Consider the following 23,640-nt stretch of genomic DNA (forward strand, 5'->3'; position numbering starts at 1 on the left):
TATACGCCCAGTACCCCACGGAGAAGGACTGCCGATTCCTGATGCACCAGAATCATTCTCACTTGAGTCAGACGAGGAAGAGGATGAAACTTCTGGTCCTGAACCATCAATGTCACAGGACCCACATTTTTTCCCATCCTCCTCCTCTGAACCACACCTCATAACACAAGGTGAACTGAATGACCTTGTCAGGGATTTGGAACTACCCAAGAGTAAGGCAGAGTTGTTGGGCTCCAGACTACAGCAGTGGAATCTCCTGGCAGGTGATGTTAGGGTTTCCATGTTCCGTGACCGTCAAAAGGATCTTGTCCCATTCTTCTTCATGGAAGGTGATCTTGTAGCCTGCAACAACATCGATGGTGTGATGGCAGCCCTCAACATCGTTCACGATCCAGATGAGTGGAGACTGTTCATTGATTCATCGAAGATGAGTCTTAAAGCTGTTTTACTGCATAATGGCAATGTTTTGCCATCAATTCCAGTTGGTCATACAGTCCATATGAAGGAAACCTATTACAACATGAAACAACGGCATGGAAAGCCTTCCAGTTAGTGGCAATAAATTTTCTCGGAAACAACAAGGCAGACAACTACAAGTTGTTGGTGGAAAACCTTCTCCAGGCATACAAAAGCCTTGGTTGCAACATGTCACTAAAGAGAGATTTTTTTGCACACTCATCTAGATTTTTTTTTTCCCACCGGACTGCGGAGCAGTGAACGAGCACGGCGAGCGATTTCACCAGGACATTGCAACAATGGAGAAACGCTATCAGGGCAAATGGAGCCCATCAATGCTTGCAGACTATTGCTGGTCAGTGACAAGAGATGCTCCATTTAATGAATACAAGAGACAAGTCAAGAAGCGCCGAGTAGACACTGAATAGGACTAAACTATGTACATAATAGTTTTTTGCCTTTTTGTTTCGTAATAAATTTTATTTATATAACCCTTTTGCTGATTTTTAAAGTGTTACATAAACAGGACAGGTGAAATATTATCATGTAAAGCAACCATAAACACATGAAAAGACCTAGATTTACAATTTATGATTAAAACTCTATCTACACAATATACATAGACATAAAATGTGTAAACTTAAATATCTTAGAAACAGTAGCCAATCAGTTGTTTTAATTGTCATATTTGAATTCAGCACATCCAAAATACATAATAGCACATTTTATCTCTGAAGCAGACGACTTCTCAAAAATTGTAGACCAGTGTAATGTTAGATGGAATCCTGTGGATGAGAATGAATGGGTTGTAAAAGGAGGCTCTTCCTTGTACATTTCAGAAACTGGGGCTGGCAAGGTTAAGGTATGTCTGGTGTTAGGGCATATTGGGGCACTGCTGAAGAAGAGGAGAGTTAAGGTTGCATGGCCAGTCTTAACTCTGTATTTCCTGGTTATCAGAAGCTTGATTTTTTTTCTTTTTTTCTTTTCCTTAACTCAGTGCTCTGTATGATAATACCATCAAGCAACCTTAAGTCTACATTAACTTAACTTTTTTTCCTAGTGATAGTAATTTGAACATATAAAGCACAGCTTCCATTGACTTCAGTTGCAGCTGTGTGCGCATTCACCATTTACATAAATCAGACCCCCAGTTTCAACTCAGCCATCCCGATAGTGAGAGGGACGATTAATGACCCCCTGTGAAAAGTTTGAGCCCGGTCTGTACTACAAAGTTACGTTGGCATAGCTATGTCGGTCATGGGTGTGGAAAAAAAACACACCCTAGCTGACATAGCTATGACTGCAAAAACCCCAGTGTAGACATAACTTCTGTCAGCATAGCTAATGTTTGTGGAGTTGGTGGTACAATCTGGGCAGAAAAATTCCTATTGACAAATACTTAATCTACACTAGGGGCTCTTCTGGGATAGATATACCAGGAAAGAATTTGTATTGTCGACAAGGCTTTGATTTAAGTGACATGACCAGCATCACATACCAAATGTGTGGCACAGGCAGGGATAGAATCCAGTTCTCCAAGGTGGTACTCAGCTGCCTTAACCATGAGATAATTGTCTCTTCCTGCAATCCCTTGCCCATTCTCATGGTGCTCCCTATGGGTCTGTCCTCCAGAGGAAGCCCTGGAAGGAGCAACAGTTGAGCCAAATCACAGGGCAGTGCTCCCTAAACTTTGGGGGAGAAGTCAATTTCACCTCCTTTCTCACCCTGCCATTTGTTTTTAAAGGCTTGCCCATATTAATTTGTACCTCTTCCATATATTGTTGCCTAGTTCTAGCTCCACCGACTTTGGGAAACACTCCTAGTGTAAACTTTAGAATATTCTACTATTTTCAGGAAGATTCTTACTTCCATGTGTGACTTTAAGTATGAGTAGTCTCACTGAAGTCCTGAGTGGAACAAAGTGCTTGCAACAGAAAGAGAATTTGGGTCAGAATGTAAACAAAAAGCATCTTGCACTAGAAGTTGTATGTGAATATCTAATTCAATAACTGCTTCCCTATTGATACAAATGATCAGTCACCGCTGTAATACTCATCCAATTGAGACTGTAAGTTTTTGAAAATGTAAATTGCTCATGTTTGGGGAAGGGTGTGCTAGCAGGCTGGCATTCCTACTGGGGCAGAGATAGGATTGTGGTAGGTTGTTTCTGGTATATTGTTTGTTCTATAGTGTTCTGTACAAACAGTTCCACAAATCCTTGCATGTGTTAAGTCTCACACTCAGATCACTAAATTAAGCAATTATTAGGTTGGGTTAATAATTTTGGGTCAGATTAAACTGGTATTTGGAGGTATACCATACCAGCAGTACTTTGTAGTAAAAATGATCCCTTACTGCTCTGTTGGTGTGTATTTTTTACTTAGTAACAAATAAAAACTTTACTGTAGAGAGATGGAGCTGGCTTCTGTTCCATCTTGAGTTATCAATTGAATTGTCCAGTCCTGCACAACTATTTTTCAAAGATAAAGTAATTTATTCCGGAGAATGTTTATTTGTAGCAATTACTCACAAGGTAGAAAGAATGCAGCATTAACTCTCAAAATTTGCAAAAAGAACAGGAGTACTTGTGGCACCTTAGAGACTAACAAATTTATTTGAGCATAAGCTTATGCTCAAATAAATGCTCAAATAAATTTGTCTCTAAGGTGCCACAAGTACTCCTGTTCTTTTTGCGGATACAGACTAATATGCTGCTACTCTGAAACCTCTCAAAATTTGGGTTGACTTTGCAGTACTGGTGATTTGGGAAGAATATCTTTGCTAATAGTGTGCAGTTTCTTTGTGACACCAAAAAAATGGCATCCCACAGTTAAGTTTTAGTCGCTTCTTAAATTGCTAGTCCTTATGGTTATGAAGAAATCCTGTAATTTGAACCAAGTGGTTCTGTCTTCCCAAGTCTGCAGAGAAAAAATAGTTCTGAATTACCACATTCATCTCCATAATGGTTCACAGTCAAGCTAGAAGTGTATATTGAGTGGGGTCCCACAGGGATTGGACCTGCTTCCAGTTTTGTTCAATATCTTCATCACAGATTTAGATAATGGCATAGAGAGTACGTTTATAAAGTTTACGGACAGTACCAAGTGGGGAGGGGTTGCAAATGCTTTGGAGGGTGGGATAGCTTGCTCAGTGGTTTGACCATTGGCCTGCTAAACCCAGGGTTGTGAGTTCAGTCCTTGAGGGGGCTGTTTACGGATTTGGGGCAAAAATCTGTCTGGGGATTGGTCCTGCTTTGAGCAGGGGGTTGGACTAGATGACATCCTGAGGTCCCTTCCACCCCTGATATTCTGTGGCGGATAGGATTACAATTCAGAATGAGCTGTACAAACTGGAGAAATCATCTGAAGCAAATAGTGTGAAATTCAATAAGGACTAATGCAAATTACTCCACTCAGGATGGACTGTCAATTGCACACATACAAAATGGGAAAGGACTGTGAAAAGGGATCTGGGGAATATAGTGGATCATAGAAGATTAGGGTTGGAAGAGATCTCAGGAAGTCATCTAGTCCAATCCCCTGCTCCATGCAGAACCAACCCCAACTTAATCATCCCAGCCAGGGCTTTGTCAAGCAGGGCCTTAAAACCTCCACCACCTCCCTAGATTCCACCACCTCCCTAGGTAACCCACCTTAGTGAAATAGTTTTTCCTAATATCCAATGTAGACTTCCCTCACTGCAACTTGAGACCATTGCTTCTTGTTCTGTCATCTACCACCACTGAGAACAGCTTAGCTTCATTCTCTTTGGAACCCCCCTTCAGGTAGTTGAAGACTGTTATCAAATCCCCCCTCACTCTTCTCTTCTGCAGACTAAATAAGCCCAGTTCCTTCAGCCTCTCCTCATAAGTCATATGCTTCAGCCCCCTAAGGATTTCTGTTGCCCTCTGCTGGTCCCTCTCTAATTTATGCACATCCTTTCTGTAGTGGGGGACCCAAAACTGGACGCAATACTCCAGATGTGGCCTCACCAGTGCCAAATAGAGGGGAATAATCACTTCCCTTGATTTGCTGGCAATGCTCCTACTAATGCAGCCCCATATTCTTGGCAACAAGAGCACGTTGTTGACTCCTATCCAGCTTCTCGTCCACTGTAATCCCCAGGTCCTTTTCTGCAGAACTGCTGCTTAGCCAGTTGGTCCCCAGCGTGTAGTGGTGCATGGGATTCTTCCTTCCTAAGTGCAGGACTCTGCACTTGTCCTTGTTGAACCTCATCAGATTTCTTTTGGCCCAATCCTCCAATTTGTCTAGGTCACTCTGGAGCCTATCCCTACCCTCCAGCATATCTACCTCTTCCCCAGCTTAGTGTCATCCGCAAACTTGCTGAGGGTGCAATCTATTCCATCATTCAGATCATTGAGATCACAAGCTGAATATGAGTCAAAGTGTAACACTGTTGCAAAAGTATCATCAGGAGTGTTGTAAACAGGACAGGAGATGTTGTTCTTCCATTCTACTGTGCGCTCATAAAGCCTCAACTGGAGTATTGTATCCAGTTCTGAGTGCCACATTTGAGGAAAGAGGTGGACAAATTGGAGAAAATCCAGAGAAGCGCAACAAAAATGATTAAAGGTCTAGGAAACATGACCTTTGAGGAAAGATTGAAAAAACTGGGTTTGTTTAGTCTGGCAAATAAGACTGAGGGGGACGTAACATTTTTCAAGTATATAAAAGGTTGTTACAAGGAGGAGGGAGGAAAAATTGTTCTCATTAACCTCTGAGGATAAAACAAGATGCAGTGGGCTTAAATTGCAACAAAGGAAGTTTAGGCTGGACATCAGAAAAAATCCCTAACTGTCAGGGTAGTTAAGCTGTGGAACAAATTGCCTAGGAAGGTTGTGGAATCTATCATTGGAGGTATTTAAGAACAGATTAGATAAACACCTGTCAAGACATAGTCCTACCTTAAGTGTAGGGGACAGGATTAGATGACCTCTCAAGGTCCCCTACTGCATTTCTATGATTCTGTAGTGTTTGTGTCAGAAGACTAATATTTGTGATTAATAGGCAGTATTGAAGCTATTTCACTAGTGCTCATTTTTAAACATTTGAAACATCTAACTACCTAGATTGTTGGTAGATCTTAAATAGGGTGTTATTGTTTTTTAATTTGATCCTGGTACACAGTAAAATTAAAGAAATGTATACAACACAGTTGCCAACTTTCACACAGTAAATAAGCACCCCAGCTTTCACAATAAGCCAAAAATCAAGCTAATTCCATTTCAAAACAAGGCAAAAACAAGCCAATCCCTAAGAACCCCATCACTCTTATGTGACTAGATCCCTCTGTCGTGCAGTGTGGTACTGTGGTAGGCCCGCTGTGCACCCCTGACTCTCTCCCCCTTTTGCCCCTGCTTGCCGGGAGCTGATTTAAAAAAAAAAAAAAAAAAAAAGCAACAAGCTACTAGCCAACAAGCAACTCACAAGCCAATTAAGCCAAAAACAAGCCCAATTTCTGCATCTCCTCCCCCCTCCCCCCCCACGTGGGCTTGGCATGTCTGGTACACAACTGAAGTGGTACTTTAGCTTAAACCCATTGGCAGTAGTGCAACAAAGGGCATCTTGCCAAAATCTATTAAAGAGAATTAAAATATCAGGAAATGTTGGGAAGGATAAACAGATGACCATTGGAGAACATAAAAGAGAGGAAGAAAGGTTGAGACTGGCTTATTCCAGGAGTATTCCTGGTTTTCCTTAAACCTTGAATTTCACATGTCTAAAAGAAGCCAGGAATATTTGCAAGTAGAAAAATTAACTAATGTTAAATACAGTCTGTTAACATACATCATTTAGAAGATTTTGCAAAAAAAAATTCCTGAAGAAACTACATTTATTCTTTTTGACATAACATTGTTTTTGTTAGATTGCAAAAGTGGATTGCAAAGAAGTACTAGAGATCATATGTAATTTGGAATCTGAGGGGCAAGATAACACTGCGTTTATTCTTTGTACAACATACCTTACCCAGCAACTTCAAACTGCAACCGTGTATTGCTCTTGGTAAGTAATATATGTATATATATATATATATTTTTTTTTTCTCACGTATGGTTTATGAAAAGTGCAACAAACAGTTTAACGTTAATTTTAAATGCCACTTTTTCATATAAAAAATATAGAAAGTGATGACTAGACGAAAACCGGATGTTAAATTACAGTATATGCAAACTGTTCATCATTGTTGTGTTAAGGAGCGCTAAAGTGACCTATCTGAAATCACACTTTTTTTCAATCTGTCAGGGTGAGGCATTGTCAGATAGGTATCGAAAAAGAGATTATGGTACCTCTTGAGAAATTAAATCTCCGGAACTTGATGATATTCATTTGAGAATTCTAGAGGCAGTAAAAAGCCAAGTAGCTGAGCTACTAACAAGAATAAATTGGTTCAGTTCATAAAAATATACGTTCTATGAAAAAGAGGTTATCTATGGGTAACTAACTGGAGTTCTTGGGGTTGTTGCTTCTGCACATTCATATTATTAGGATTCATGACCAGCACCATAGGATCACAGAAATATTGGATAAACTGCACAGGTACCTGTTCTTGGCACTGAACATTTGGGGACCAAGGTTATAAGAGGCATGTAACTCAAGTGCTTCAGTTTCTTCCATTGAACACCAGAGCCAAAGGTAGATTGATAGGTCTATATGGAACAAGTGAAAGTGGGTTGCATAGAGAGAATGTGCAGGGGCAACACCCCTGAAGAACTCCGTTATTGTAAGAAACCTCTTTTTCTTTCAGGTGACACATTCCCACTGATGAAAATTTGGAAAGCATTACAATCCCCAGAATGCTGGGATTCTTAACTGAACAGTGATTCAAAAATACTTTCCCAATCCTAACATCAGATCTGCATGTCTTAATTCAGGTAGAAGTGCATCCTTACATAACTAAGTGGGAAAGTGGCAGAAGCAGTGCAGAGAAGCTGCTCAGACTCCTGCTGAATAAACCCATAGTTATGGTCCAGGAACCTTGGCTAAGGTGTAGCAGATCTCTGTTCAAAGTCTGATCTGTTTGGATAGAAACAGGAAGTGCTGCGATTCTTTTAAAGTGGTCCTCATATTCATTTAAACAGTCTATTTTTCTTAAATATCTTACATCTCTCTAGCTAATAGCACATTGCCCTATCCAAGGGCAGAGCCTTGATGTGAATGAGAATCTGAGAAAAACTCCAGAAGCTAATGGTCTGGTTACAGTAAAATTCCAAGACGACTATAAGAAGGAATTGGGGTGGAGATGTCTGACAACCATGTGGAATAACAATTTGGGAGAGAGGATTGTGGGGTCAGCCATAACAGCTTGTAGTTCCTTGAGTAGTGTCCCTCTGGGTGCTCCACTCTAGGTGTGCTAGCACCTCCTGTGCCTTTGATTGGAGATATCTTATAGCAGTGTCTGTTTGGCCTACTCATGTGTGTTAGTCAGTCTCGTGCCCCCAGCTGTTTTATATAGCTTTGCACAGGTGAACCGCCCTCAATTTCTTGTCAACTGCCTCGGCCTGAGACAGAGCTCTCGCAGTTGTACTGTTGAGATTTCCTTAACTCTATTTTTCCTCTCATAATGATAGTAGTAGTAGTGTTAGCGTTAGTTTTCTATAGATAGAAGCTTACTCATGGGGGAATTCTGGGTCAAAATAAAAATTCTGCACACTATTGCAAAATTATGCGAATTTTGTCAAAATAAGACTCTCTAATCATGCCAGTTTCAATTATTTTGGTAATTTTATTTCAAAATACCTCTCAGCATGTATCTCTTTCTCTCTCTCACACACACAATTTCCCCTAAGAGGAGAATTAAAGAAACCCCTACAACAACCCAGTTTCTGTTTCTCTGCCTCCTATCCCCCCAGAGCCCAGCTGGGGGGGCCACACACTCACACCACCTTCCCTCCCAGACGCAAGCTGCAAGGCCACCAGACGCTCTAACCTGTCCCCCGTCCTCCCCCCCCCCCCCCCCCCCGAGCCCAGCCAATTCTATGCTTCCTCTGTACCAAAGAAGCCCACTTGGGCTCCAACCACATTTTGGTGCCATCAGCAATCATGCTTCCCTCTTAAGCACCCAAAGCCTGCGGCCTTATCCATGGCTACCTCAGTGCAGACTTCAGCCTTTGTACCAATCACCGTTCACCTTAGATCTTTCCAGGTGCCCCACCTTTCCTGAGCGAACATGAGGAAGAGGATTCAAGTGTCACTTCTGGGGTCTCCTCCTCACTCCTATGGAGGTCCCTTCCCAGAATCCTCCTGTGAAGGAGCAACTGTTCATGGCCCACGATTACCACCAAACCCTTGCTGGTATGAGCGCACTTGGGTGCTGCCTCCTATACGGTATGCACCTCCTCCCTAGGCAGCCAATAATTTTCCAGAACGTCAAGTGCCCCCCACCATAGAGAGGAGTAACCAGCATCACCTACTCCCTCCAGAGACCTGATGCTCCAGAGGAATCTTTCAAGACAAGGGAAGCTAGAGCTGATGAAGGGATCTCCCCCTATGGCCAACATCTCCTTTTCATTTCCTACTCCTGGGGAAATTCTGTGCATCTGCGGATGTGCAGAATTCCTCTCCTATGTAATTTTGTATTTTCCTGCATAAAAAACATTTTGCTTAATTGCTGCAGTTCTGCCTTTTGCCTACCAGCCAGCTGCATTCAGGCTGGCTGTTCTAGTGCTACAACAACCTCTGGTGGGCAAAAGGTTGAACTGCAGCACTTCTTAGGCAAAATGTATTTTATGCGGGAAAATACAAAATTCTATGCCCAGTGCTGCAGAATTTCCCCCAGGAGTAGAAGTTCATCACAGCACCCTGCCCACGGAGCCATGTTAGGAAAGAGTAGAGCATACAGGGCTGCTGGTGGGGTGTCAGACTGGGGTTCAGAATGGCTAATGGGGGGGACGACACACAGGTGCATGGACTCAGGAGCTAGTGGGGTGATAGCATTGAGGATGGAGAAGGGGGGTGTGGGGACGGGCAGACATACCTGACTGAAGGGAGAGGCTTGGGGACAGCCAGGGTCTGCATGGGGGGGGGCTTCCCAATATCCTAACAATCCCTCCCACCCGCCAGAAAAACCTCACACCCAACACCCTCCAGGATCACTCCTTTGCTCCTTCCCTCTCCCTCAGCTCCTCCATTACCCTGACTCCCCCAAGCCTTTGTACTGCTTCTGACAAGTGCAGGAAATACAGTTCTGTATTGTAATTTAAATGAATTGCACAAAGGTCTGAATTAATATGCTTAGTAAGGAAACTCCCTTCTCTTCATGTGTCATTATATAATGCCTGCATCTGTAATTTTCACTCCATGCATCTGAAGAAATGAGGTTTTAACCCACGAAAGCTAATGCCCAAATAAATCCCTTGACACGACTGATACTGCTGCCTGTTCAGTTGCTGCAACGGAGGTGATGAGAGCCTCCTGACTTTAGCTCTCTGGATTCCCAAAGGAGGTCCAGAATACAGTAGAAGACCTTCTCTGAGTACAGTAGAGGATGGGTCAAAGTTGCTCGCAAATAGCACAGACGAGTCTCTGCAAACATTGAAAGGCTCTAGAGTGACCTTATGTTTTTTTGATATCTAAACTCTGACCTACAAGAGAAAACTCAGCAAGTGTGGAAACAGACCAGAGATCCCACCCCCTCCAATTCCTTATCTCCCAGAGGTCATATGAACCACATCAGAGAAGACCAGAGATTTCAGAGAAGGAAACCATCCTCTTAGCCTCCCGCCTTGCACCTATCCACCTCCAAGCAGCAATTTTGATGGGTTGGTCAAGGTTTGACTTGCCATCCTCATGCTCTTCAGCTGCACCGATTTACCAGTCTTCCTTCCTTTGGCGACCACCTACACCGCTTCAGGCAAGCCTGGGAGTCAGTCACTACGGACAAGTGGGTTTTGGAGATCATCTCCACAGGTAACCCATTCCAGTGCTTCACCACCCTCCTAGTGAAAAAGTTTTTCCTAATATCCAACGTAGACCTCCCCCACTGCAACTTGAGACCATTGCTTCTTGTTCTGTCATCTACCACCACTGAGAACAGCCTAGCTCCATTCTCTTTGGAACCCCCCTTCAGGTAGTTGAAGGCTGCTATCAAATCCCCCTCACTCTTCTCTTTGGCAGACTAAATAAGCCCAGTTCCCTCAGCCTCTCCTTATAAGTCATGGGTACCAGCCCCCTAATCATTTTCTTTGCCCTCCGCTGGACTCTCTCCAATTTGTCCACATCCCTTCTGTAGTGGGGGGACCAAAACTGGACGCAATACTCCAGATGTGGCCTCACCAATGCCGAATAGAGGGGAATAATCACTTCCCGCAATCTGCTGGCAATACTCCTACTAATACAGCCCAATATGCCGTTGGCCTTTTTGACAACAAGGGCACACTGCTGACTCATATCCAGCTTTTCATCCACTGTAATCCCCAGGTCCTTTTCTGCAGAACTGCTGCTTAGTCAGTTGGTCCCCAGCCTGTAGTGGTGTATAGGATTCTTCCTTCCTAAGTGCAGGACTCTGCACTTGTCCTTGTTGAACCTCATCAGATTTCTTTTGGCCCAATCCTCCAATTTGTCTAGGTCACTCTGGAGCCTATCCCTACACTCCAGCGTATCTACTTCTCACCCAGCTTAGTGTCATCTGCGAACTTGCTGAGGGTGCAATTCATCCCATCATCCAGAACATTAATAATGCTATTGAACAAAACTGTCCTCAGAACCCACCTGTGGAGCACTCCGCTTGATACCAGCTGCCAACTAGACATCGAGCATTTGATCGCTACCTGTTGAGCCCGACAATCTAGCCAGCTTTCTATCTGCCTTATAATCCATTCATCCAATACATATTTTTTTAACTTGCTGACAAGAATACTGTGGGAGACCGTATCAAAAGCTTTGCTAAAGTCAAGATCTATCCACAGAGGCAGTTCTCGTCATAGGAGGCAATCAGGTTGGTTAGGCATGACGTGCCCTTGGTGAATCCATGTTGACTGTTCCTGATCACCTTCCTCTCCTCCAAGTGCTTCAGAATGGATTCCTTGAGGGCCTGCTCCATGATTTTGTCGGGGACTGAAGTGAGGTTGACGGGTCTGTAGTTCCCTGGGTTCTCTTTCTTCCCTTTTTAAAATATGGGCACTATATTTGCCTTTTTCCAATCGAGCAGAGCAGTACTATCTCCTCCCATGGCTTGCATGCTATGCCTCTGTTAATGCAGCCTAAAATTGCATTTGCTTTGTTTGCCACAGCATCACATTGCTGACTCATTTTGAGGTTGTGATCCACCATAACTCCCAGATCCTTCTCAGCAGGGCTACTGCCAAAGCTAGTTATTCCCCATTTTGTATTTGTGCATTTGGTTTTTCTTCCCTAAGTGTAGCGCCTTACATTTGTCTTTGTTGAATTTCATTTTGTTATCTATAGCCTAGTCCTCCAATCTATCAAGGTCCCTCTGAATTTTAGTTCTCTCCTCCAAGATGTTGGCAACCCCCTAGTTTTGTCATCTGCAAACTTGATCAGTATGCTTTCTATTCCTACATCAAGTTCATTAATAAAGATGTTAAACAATTCCAGAACAGATCCCTGTGGATTCCCCACTTGAGACCTCCCTCCAATCCCACATCATTCCATTAATAGTTACTCTTTCTTTGTGGTTGTTTAGCCAATTATGTATTCACTTAATGGTAGTTTGGCCAAGCCTGCATTTCTCCAACTTGCCAATTAGAACAGAGGTGGGCAAACTACGGCCCACGGGCCACATCCGGTCCACAGGACCCTCTTGCCTGGTCCCTGAGCTCTTGGCCTGGGAGGCTAGCCCCTGGTTCCTCCCCTGCAGCTTCAGCTCACTGTGCCACTGGCGCAATGCTCCGGGCAGCGGGGCTGCAAGCTCTTTCCAGGCCGCGCTCTGCAGCTGCGCTGCCCAACCCGGTGCTCTGTGCTGCGCGGTGGCGTGGCTGGCTCCAGCCAGGCAGCAGGGCTGCCTGTCCTGGTGCTCTGGGCAGCATGGCTGTAGCACCGCCAGCCACTGGTGCTCCAGGCAGCGCGGCAAGGGGGCAGGGAGCAGGGGGCTTGGATAGAGGGCAGGGGAGTTCGGGGTGGTGGTCAGGGGGCGGGGGTGTGGATAGGGGTCGGGGCAGTCAGAGGGTGGGGGAACAGAGGGGTTGAATGGGGGCAGGGGCAGTCAGGAAGGAGGGGGGGTTGGATGGGGTGGCGGGGGGCAGTCGGGTGGGGGTCCAAGAGCGGTCAGAGGACAGGGAGGGAGGGATGGATGGGTGGGGGTGTTAGGGAACAGGGGGGTCGGATGGGGCAGGTGTCCCGGGTGGGTCATCAAGGGGCAAGAAGTGTGTGGTGGGGGAGTAGGATAGGGGGCGAGGGCCGTGCCTCCCCAGCTGGCTCTTCATGCAATTTTGGAAACCTGTTGTGGCCATCAGGCCAAAGAGTTTGTCCACCCCTGGATTAGAATGTCTCGTGGGACTATGTCAAAAGCTTTGCTGAAGTTAAGGTATATTTTGTCCACCACACTCCCTCATACATCAAACCAGTTACCCTGTCAAAGAACAAAATCAAACTGGTTTTGCATGATTTGTTCTTAGTAAAGGGTTTCTTCAGGTATGTTAGCAACAAGAAGGTGGTCAAGGAAAGTGTGGACCCCTTACTGAATGAGGGAGACAACCTAGTGACAGAGGATGTGGAAAAAGCTAATGTACTCAATGCTTTTTTTGCCTCTTTCTTCACGAACAAGGTCAGCTCCCAGACGGCTGCACAGGGCAGCACAGCATGGGGAGGAGGTGACCAGCCCTCTGTGGAGAAGAAGTGATTCAGGACTATTTAGTAAAGCTGGACGAGCACAAGTCCATGAGGTCGGTGCTAAAGGAGTTGGCGGGTGTGATTGCAGAGCCATTGGCCGTTATCTTTGAAAACTCATGGCAATCGGGGGAGGTCCCGAATGACAGTATTCTTGCCAGCAAGTTAAAGTAGTATGGGCTGGATGAATGGACTATAAGGTGGATAGAAAGCTGGCTAGATTGTTAGGCTCAACGGGTAATGATCAATGGCTCCATGTCTAGTTGGCAGCCGGTATCAAGCGGAGTGCCCCAAGGGTCTGTCCGGGGGCCGGGTTCGTTCAATATCTTCATTAATGATCTGGAGGATAGCGTGGACTGCATTCTCAGATGACACTAAACTGGGAGGAGTGGTAGATCCGCTGTAGGGTAGGGATAGGATACAGAGGGACCTAGACAAATAAGATAATTGGGCCAAAAGAAACCTGATGAGGTTCAACAAGGACAAGTGCAGAGTCCTGCACTTAAGACGGAAGAATCCCATGCACTGCTACAGACTAGGGACCGAACGGCTAGGCAGCAGTTCTGCAGAAAAGGACCTAGGGGTTACAGTGGACGAGAAGCTGGATATGAGTCAACAGTGTGCCCTTGTTGCCAAGAAGGCTAACGGCATTTTGGGCGCTATAAGTAGGGGCATTGCCAGCAGATTGAGGGATGTGATCATTCCCCTCTATTGGACATTGGTGAGGCCTCATCTGGAGTACTGTCCAGTTTTGGGCCCCACACTACAAGAAGGATGTGGACAAATTGGAAAGAGTCCAGCGGAGGGCAACAAAAATTATTAGGGGGCTGGAGCACATGTCTTATGAGGACAGGCTGAAGGAACTGGGATTGTTTCTTCTGCAGAAGAGAAGAATGAAGGGGGATTTGATAGCTGCTTTCAGCTACCTGAAAGGGGGTTCCAAAGAGGATGGATTTAGACTATTCTCAGTGGTAGCAGATGACAGAACAAGGAGTAATGGTCTCAAGTTGCAGTGGGGAAGGTTTAGGTTGGATATTAGGAAAAACTTTTTCACTAGGAGGGTGGTAAAGTACTGGAATGGGTTACCTAGGGAGGTGGTGGAATTGCCTTCCTTAGAGGTTTTTAAGGTCAGGCTTGACAAAGCCCTGGCTGGGATGATTTAGTTGGGGATTGGTCCTGCTTTGAGCAGGGGGTTGGACTAGATGACCTCCTGAGGTCCCTTCCAACCCTGTTTATTCTATGATTATTTGTCTCCATACTGGTTTCATCTCCAAACACCCACTCCACCTTAGAGGGCACTGCTCTATAGTCGCCTAGAGTGGAACCCCCATAGGGACACCACCCAAAGAAGAAATGGCTACTTACCCTGCGAAGTAACTGTGGTTCTTCAAGATATGTCCCCCTATGGGTGCTCCACTACCTGGAGTCCTTCCTCTTTGCTTCAGAGTTCTCTGTTGTGGGGCTTTGCAGTGGAGAAGGAACTGAAGGTGGTCCATCTGTGCAATGCCATGTAACAGCTAGGGGCGCTAGACTGACTAATATGCATGTGTGGACGGAAAGGACACTACTATGAGAAATCTCTGATCAAAGGCGCAGAGGGCAGTAGTGTACTGAGAGAATTTTATCTAGTGGTTTCTGCTGCAAAACTGTGACATCTGTTTGAGCTATAATATATCTTTTAGAAAGATATCCAGTCTTCTGAGATGTAAAAACTTCAAGTGATGGAGAATCCACCACATCCATATGTGAGATTTTCTAATGGTTAATTTGCCTTCACTATTTAAAAATATGAATTTTTTTATGGATACCTGGAATAATGAGCACCTTTCCGGAGGATAAGATGGTTCCTCTATCAGTTTAATGAGCACCAGATATAAATCCCACAGAGAGACTTGTAAGTTTTTAGTGAAAAAATACTTAACTAGAACATTAACACTTCAAGAACCTCTTTGTTCTCAAAGACTCAGACTTTAGGTGCAGGGATTCTCCAAAGTTATTGCCACCCAAATGCAGAATCTCTTCCACTTGTGAGAGTAACTTCATAGAATGAATGACTTTCTGGACTGCTGTAGTATCTCCTGCACTTGAACAAAACTTTTAAATCTTACACAGTTAAAGTCCCACAATCCATGCTATCATATTCTGGGTTGAGATATTGGATTTTGCCTTTTCTTGAGTTAGCAGTTTTGGAGAAAGCAGTAGATGGAGAGAAGATTTGAGATATATCCAGCAGATGAGTCTGGCTCATGTTGTAGCCACTAAGATGACTCTAGCCCTGTCTTGTCTTCTAGATATGTGGAAATCAGGAGCGTTGTCAGAGGAAGCTTAGAATGTCACCCTGCTCCAAAGAAGAAGAAAAATCCTAGAGATAGTCCATTACCATCTGAGAGCAGAGCCTTGGGTACTGTTTGCCACAAGGTCATCTTCCAAAATATCCAGTTTACCTTTGATTTTTTTTCAGGGACCATCAATGTGGTTCTGGAGCATGAAAGGGCAACCCTTGGGCAGATAAATGAATAGTCATGGGCTAGATTTGTTCTATATGCAAGTTATGTAACAGAGTTTCCCGCAGAGTTTGTCTGAAGTGAGCTCCTCCCTGTTTGTTGATGTAGTACATTGTGCGTTTATTCCTAGACCTAATGATTCATATCATTAGGGGGGAGGGATAGCTCAGTGGTTTGAGCATTGGCCTGCTAAACCCAGGGTTGTGAGTTCAGTCCGTGAGGGGGCCACTTTAGGGATCTGGGGCAAAATCAGTACTTGGTCCTGCTAGTGAAGGCAGGGGGCTGGACTTGATGACCTTTCAAGGTCCCTTCCAATTCTAGGAGATAGGATATCTCCATTAATTATTTATTTAATTTTTTTTTTTTTTTTTTTTTATTATATTAAGGGACACTATTAAGGGCCCAAAAGCAAGCTATTCCGCTGGGTAGGAAAGATAGAAAATGTGGCAAAAGACCACCTTGGCTTAGCTACGAGATCTTGCGTGATCTAAAAAATAAAAAGGAGTCATATAAAAAATGGAAACTAGGACAAATTACAAAGGATGAATATAGGCAAACACCACAGGAATACAGGGGCAAGATTATAAAGGCAAAGGCACAAAATGAGCTCAAACTAGCTACAGGAATAAAGGGAAACAAGAAGACTTTTTATCAATACATTAGAAGCAAGAGGAAGACCAAGGACAGGGTAGGCACACTGCTCAGTGAAGAGGGAGAAACAGTAACAGGAAACTTGGAAATGACAGAGATGCTTAAGGACTTCTTTGTTTTGGTCTTCACCGAGAAGTCTGAAGGAATGCCTAACACAGTGAATGCTAATGGGAAGGGGGTAGGTTTAGAAGATGAAATAAAAAAAGAACAAGTTAAAAATCACTTAGAAAAGTTAGATGCCTGCAAGTCACCAGGGCCTGATGAAATGCATCCTAGAATACTCAAGGAGCTAATAGAGGAGGTATCTGAGCCTCTTGCTATTATCTTTGGAAAATCATGGGAGACAGGAGAGATTCCAGAAGACTGGAAAAGGGCAAATATAGTGCCCACCTATAAAAAGGAAAATAAAAACAACCCAGGAAACTACAGACCAGTTAGTTTAACGTCTCTGCCTGGGAAGATAATGGAGCAAATAATTAAGGAAATCATCTGCAAACACTTGGAAGGTGGTAAGGTGATAAGGAATAGCCAGCATGGATTTGTAAAGAACAAATCATGTCAAACCAATCTGACAGCTTTCTTTGATAGGATAACGAGTCTTGTGGATAAGGGAAAGCAGTGCATGTGGTATACCTAGACTTTTGGCATTTGATACGGTCTCGCATGATATTCTTATCAATAAACTAGGCAAATACAACTTAGATGGGGCTACTATAACGTGGGTGCATAACTGGCTGGATAACCATACTCAGTAGTTATTAATGGTTCCCAATCCTGCTGGAAAGGTATAACAAGTGGGGTTCCGCAGGGGTCTGTTTTGGGACCGGCTCTGTTCAATATCTTCATCAATGACTTAGATATTGGCATAGAAAGTACACTTATTAAGTTTGCAGATGATACCAAACTGGGAGGGATTGCAACTGCTTTGGAGGATAGGGTCATAATTCAAAATGATCTGGACAAATTGGAGAAATGGTCTGAGGTAAACAGGATCAAGTTTAACAAAGACAAATGCAAAGTGCTCCATTTAGAAAGGAACAATCAGTTACACGCATACAGAATGGGAAGAGACTGTCTAGGAAGGAGTACGGCAGAAAGGGATCTAGGGGTTATAGTGGACCACAAGCTAAATGAGTCAACAGTGTGATGCTGTTGCAAAAAAAAGCAAACATGATTCTGGGATGCATTAAGAGTTGTGTTGTGAGCAAGACACGAGAAGTCATTCTTCTGCTCTACTCTGCGCTGGTTAGGCCTCAACTGGAGTATTGTGTCCAGTTCTGGGCACCGCATTTCAAGAAAGATGTGGAGAAATTGGAAAGGGTCCAGAGAAGAGCAAGAAGAATGATTAAGGTTCTAGAGAACATGACCTATGAAGGAAGGCTGAAAGAATTGGGTTTGTTTAGTTTGGAAAAGAGAAGACTGAGAGGGGACATGATAGCAGTTTTCAGGTATCTAAAAGGAGGAGGAGGGAGAAAACTTGTTCACCTTAGCCTCTAAGGATAGAACAAGAAGCAATGGACTTAAACTGCAGCACGGGAGGTTTAGGTTGGACATTAGGAAAAAGTTCCTGTCAGGGTGGCTAAACACTGGAATAAACTGCCTAGGGAGGTTGTGGAATCTCCATCTCTGGAGATATTTAAGAGTAGGTTAGATAAATGTCTATCTGGGATGGTCTAGACAGTATTGGGTCCTGCCATGAGGGCAGGGGACTGGACTCGATGACCTCTCGAGGTCCCTTCCAGTCCTAGAATCTATGAATCTATAAGAATCGAGAAATTTTGTCTCTGCTTTTCGTCCTGAAGTGACATGCTCCCAGTCAATACGGGGAGAATTGAAATCCCCCCCCAATTACTGAGTTCTTAATTTTGATAGCCTCTCTAATTTCCCTTGGCATTTCATCGTCACTATCACTGTCCTGGTCAGGTGGTCGATAATAGATCCCTAGTGTTATATTCTTATTAGAGCATGAAATTACTATCCATAGAGATTCTATGGAACATGTGGATTCACTTAAGATTTTTACTTCATTTGATTCTACATTTTCTTTCACATATAGTGCCACCCCCTCCCCCCCATGACCTGTTCTGTCCTTCTGATATATTTTGTACCCCAGAATGATTGTGTCCCACTGATTGTCCTCAGTCCACCAGGTTTCTGTGATGCCTATTATATCAATATCTTCCTTTAACACAAGGCACTCTAGTTCACCCATCTTATTATTTAGACTTCTAGCATTTATGTACAAGCACTTTAAAAACTCGTCACTGTATATTTGTCTGCCCTTTTCTGATGTGTCCGATTCTTTATGTGAATGTTTCTCGTCTGATCTGGCCCCTAACATTATCCTCTTCCATCCTCTCCTCCTGCCTAAAACCTAGAGAATCTCTATCAATAGATCAGAGGGATAGCCGTGTTAGTCTGGATCTGTAAAAAGCGACAGAGTCCTGTGGCATCTTATAGACTAACAGACGTATTGGAGCATAAGCTTTCATGGGTGACGAAAGCTTATGCTCCAATACGTCTATTAGTCTATAAGGTGCCACAGGACTCTGTCGCTTTCTATCAATAGGTTTCAGAGTAGCAGCCATGTTAGTCTGTATCCGCAAAAAGAACAGGAGTACTTGTGGACTTTAGAGACTAACAAAGTGGGCTGTAGCCCACGAAAGCTTATGCTCTAATAAATTTGTTAGTCTCTAAGGTGCCACAAGTACTCCTTTTCTTTCTATCAATAGACTCTCCCGTAAGACAAGTCTCTGTCCGATCCACGTGCAGCAGTCGGCTTTCCCCCATCTCTTAGTTTAAAAACTGCTCTGCAACCTTTTTAATGTTAAGTGCCAGCAGTCTGGTTCCACTTTGGTTTAGGTGGAGCCTCCTGTATAGGCTCCCAAAAGTTTCCCCAGTTCCTAATGAATCTAAACCCCTCCTCTCTACACCGTCTCATCCATGATTGAGACTCTGAAGCTCTGCCTGCCTACCTACCTGGCCCTGTGCGTGGAACTGGGAGCATTTCTGAGAATGACGCCATAGAGGTTTCTTTGCTTCAGTCTTCACGGCTGAGGAAGTTAGGGAGATTCCCAAACCTGAGCTGGCTTTTGTAGGTGACAAATCTGAGGAATTGTCACAGATTGAGGTGTCACTAGAGGAGATTTTGGAATTAAGTGATAAACTTAACAGTAACAAGTCACCGGGACCAGATGGCATTCACCCAAGAGTTCTGAAAGAACTCAAATGTGAAGTTGCGGAACTATGGTTACTATGGTTTGCAACCTGTCCTGTAAATCGGCTTCTGTACCCAATGACTGGAAGATACCTAATGTAACGCCAGTATTTAAAAAGGGCTCTAGAGGTGATCCTGGCAATTACAGACTAATGTCAGTACCGGGCAAATTAGTTGAAACAATAGTAAAGAATAAAATTGTCAGACACATAGAAGAACATACATTTTGGGCAAAAGTCAACATGGTTTCTGTAAAGGGAAATCATGTCTTACTAATCTATTAGAGTTCTTTGAAGGGGTCAACAAACATGTGGACAAGGGGGATCCAGTGGACGTAGTGTACTTAGATTTCCAGAAAGCCTTTGACAAGGTCCCTCACCGAATGCTCTTACATAAATTAAGTTGTCATGGGATAAGAGGAAAGGTCTTTTCATGGATTGAGAACTGGTTAAAAAACAGGGAACAAAGGGTAGGAATAAATGGTAAATTCTCAGAATGGAGAGGGGTAACTAATGGTATTTCCCAAGGGGTCAGTCCTAGGACCAATCCCCTTCAACTTATTCATAAATGATCTGGAGAAAGGGGTAAACAGTGAGGTGGCAAAGTTTGCAGATGACACTAAACAGCTCAAGATAGTTAAGACCAAAGCAAACTTTGAAGAACTTCAAAAAGATCTCACAAAACTAAGTGATTGGGAAACAAAATGGCAAATGAAATTGAATGTGGATAAATGTAGAGTAATGCACATTGGGAAAAAATACCCCCAACTATACATACAATATGATGGGGGCTAATTTAGCTACAACGAATCAGGAAAAAGATCTTGGAGTCATCGTGGATAGTTCTCTGAAGACTTCCATACAGTGTGCAGCGGCGGTTGAAAAAGCAAACAGGATGTTAGGAATCATTAAAAAGGGGATAGAAAAAGACGGAGAGTATCTTATTGCCCTTATATAACACCATGGTACGCCCACATCTTAAATACTGCGTACAGCTGTGGTGATCTCATCTCAAAAAAGATATACTGGCATTAGAATAGTTCAGAGAGGGGCAACTAAAATGATTAGGGGTTTGGAACGGGTCCCATATGAGGAGAGATTAAAGAGGCTAGGACTTTTCAGCTTGGAAAAAAGGAGACTAAGGTGGGCTATGATAGAGGTATATAAAATCATGAGTGATGTGGAGAAAGTAAATAACCTTTCCTTATTTACTTGTTCCCATAATACAAGAACTAGGGGCCACCAAATGAAATTAATGGGTAGAGTTAATAGTGCCCATCTTTAAAAAGGAGTTGCTGGGGAACGATAGTCAAGTCAGCCTGATTTCAATACCTGGGAAGTACTAGACTAATGAATAAAACATTCTAATACTTCATACTTGGACGATGAAGGGGTAACCACTTAGGCAGCATTGATTTACAGAATCATTGAATATCAGGGTTGGAAGGGACCTCAGGAGGTCATCTAGTCCCACCCCCTGCTCAAAGCACGACCAATCCCCAACTAAATCATCCCAGCCAGGGCTTTGTCAAGCCTGATCTTAAAAACCACTAAGGAAGGAGATTCCACCACCTCCCTAGATAACCCATTCCAGTGCTTCACCACTGTCCTAGTGAAAAAGTTTTTCCTAATATCCAACCTAAACCTCCCCCACTGCAACTTGAGACCATTACTGTTTTAAAAGGAAGTTCTTCACACAGCACACAGTCAACTTGTGGAACTCCTTGCCTGAGGAGGTTGTGAAGGCTAGGATATAACCGCATTTAAAAGAGAACTGGATAAATTCATGGAGGTTAAGTCTGTTAGTGGCTATTAGCCAGGATGGGTAAGGAATGTTGTCCCTAGCCTCTGTTTGTCAGAGGGTGGAGGTGGATGGCAGGAGAGAGATCACTTGATCATTACCTGTTAGGTTCACTCCCTCTGGGGCACCTGGCATTGGCCACTGTCGGTAGACAGGATACTGGGCTAGATGGACCTTTGGTCTGACCCAGTATGGCCATTCTTATGTTCTTAATGTCAACAAATTCTAAAAAAAGAAGAACAGGAGTACTTGTGGCACCTTAGAGACTAACAAATTTATTAGAGCATAAGCTTTCGTGGACTACAGCCCACAAAGCTTATGCTCTAATAAATTTGTTAGTCTCTAAGGTGCCACAAGTACTCCTGTTCTTCTTTTTGCGGATACAGACTAACACGGCTGTTACTCTGAAACAAATTCTAAAAAATGCTCTCTGACAGTCACCATTGCAAGGACATTTTCACTGGGTTCTGTTACAAAATGCACCATTAAAGTCATTTGTTCCATATGGCTGATGTCAGGTGTGCAGTCCAGAATAACAGAGTAATATCTTGCTGACTTCAGATCTGCCACAATCTTCTGTTTGACTTTTGTTCCCAGTAACTGTATGATCTCATTTTGAATTGTTTTTCCAAGGTAGTGGTGTGTGTACATTTCTTGTGTGGTTATTCTTAGATACTCCTGGAGTATAGCATCAAACTCAGCCATCAGCTCCACAATTTTAAGGAAGTTTCCATTGTTTGGCACATACAGCTGAGCTGAAGTGCCATGCAGTGCTAGGTTTTGGGTAGCATGCATTCTCACAATGGCAATGAGCCTTTTCAGAACATTTTGCCAGTAAAGAGAGACTGATGCAATCTTCTCTTGATCATCAAGCCTTTAACCTTAGTCTCATCTCAAGCTCTTTCCACCTATGGAATGCTCTCTGGTGATTTGCTGCCTTCTCATTGCATGCCAGATTTCTAGCCAGATTTTTCCAGTCCTTTGTTCCTGTAGAACCCAATGTGGCTGGAACATTATCCTGGAAGAGTTTGCAACAAAAACAGTATACAGCATTCTGGGTTTTTGAGTACATAATTCATGGCCTCTCTTCTTTGTCACCATTGGGGATTTCATGCCAGTAATGTGTTGGATAGAAACTTCTATTTTCATTGTCTTTGGGGAACACCAAGTTTTTCACTTGCTGTGGCCCATGTAGTACAAGAAAGTCCCTCAGGCTACTGTTCAAGTGGGTCCACAGTCCTGGATCATCTAGACTTAAGGAACTAAACTCAACAGCAGCTGTTTCTTGCGCTTTTCTTCAGGAATGTGCATGGTTACATCCATTTGAGATGGAGATGTGGTTGCTGCAGTAGTTGCCAGGTCACCTGCACTCTGACTAACTGGACGATCAGGCATCTCCTCACCACTCACATCCTCACTGGGGCCAGAAGGCTCACCGTGAACATTTGTGTCTATGTATCTCAGGAGAGCTCCTTCCTGCTTAGAAAAGCTTCCTTTGCTTGCTTTTTCTGAATGCTGCCCCAGAGGAGCATTTTCTTTCACTCATGACTGCTGTTCTGTGCCAGCTATAGTGGCTCTCAACACTCAATTGAAGGGGACAAATAAGCAGGCTGGTAGCAGGGCCTGAGTGAGGGAAGATATCAGCATCTTAAGGGCCTGTCTCCTACTACTTCAGTTGACTGCCTCTTCTCCTCAAATGGGTTCAGGGAAGCAGCAGGAAACAGGAAGCTCACTGAGAAGCTGGTGCTAATCAGCTCCTGGAGGTGCTAGAGAGGTACATAAGAGGCTCCTCCTCCTCTCTCCCCCTGCATCTCCTGCTGCTTTCTGTTATTCCCTCACCTTTTCTCTTGCCTTCCTGTTATGTCTCTTCTGCCCTACTTTCTCCAGCACAGCACTCCACCATCTCTGTGCATCTAGAGCAGAGAGAATATATATGCACAAGCAGCAGACACAATTTTCTACATTCTGGGTCCTAGTGGCGCCCCTTCACCCCCCCCCCACACACACACACACAGGGCCGGCTCCAGGCACCAGGCAACCAAGCACATGCTTGGGGCGGCCAATCTTGGGGTGGTGGGGGGCAGCGCAGCGTGGCATTCTGCGGGGGACGCTTGCGCGGCGCTCGGCGGGCGGGCGGCGCGGGGTGCAGCTCTCGGGGGGGGTGTCCGGTGGCACGCAGCGCTCGGGGGGGGGCGGCACTTGGGGGGGG

The 23,640-nt window shown here is 44.1% G+C and overlaps 1 protein-coding gene across 3 annotated transcripts in view; it reads left to right on the plus strand.

The window, feature by feature from the left end:
* RLF (RLF zinc finger) overlaps nt 1–23,640 on the plus strand; it is a 102,466-nt gene that overhangs the window by 64,292 nt on the left and 14,534 nt on the right. For all 3 annotated transcript variants that reach the window (XM_054011842.1, XM_054011844.1, XM_054011843.1), the window contains exon 6: nt 6,343–6,479. In XM_054011842.1, coding sequence (XP_053867817.1) covers nt 6,343–6,479 — 137 coding nt within the window. The remainder of the gene's footprint in view (nt 1–6,342; nt 6,480–23,640) is intronic.

The sequence above is a fragment of the Malaclemys terrapin genome, chromosome 22 (genome assembly GCF_027887155.1).
Source record: "Malaclemys terrapin pileata isolate rMalTer1 chromosome 22, rMalTer1.hap1, whole genome shotgun sequence".
Lineage (NCBI taxonomy): Eukaryota > Metazoa > Chordata > Testudines > Emydidae > Malaclemys > Malaclemys terrapin.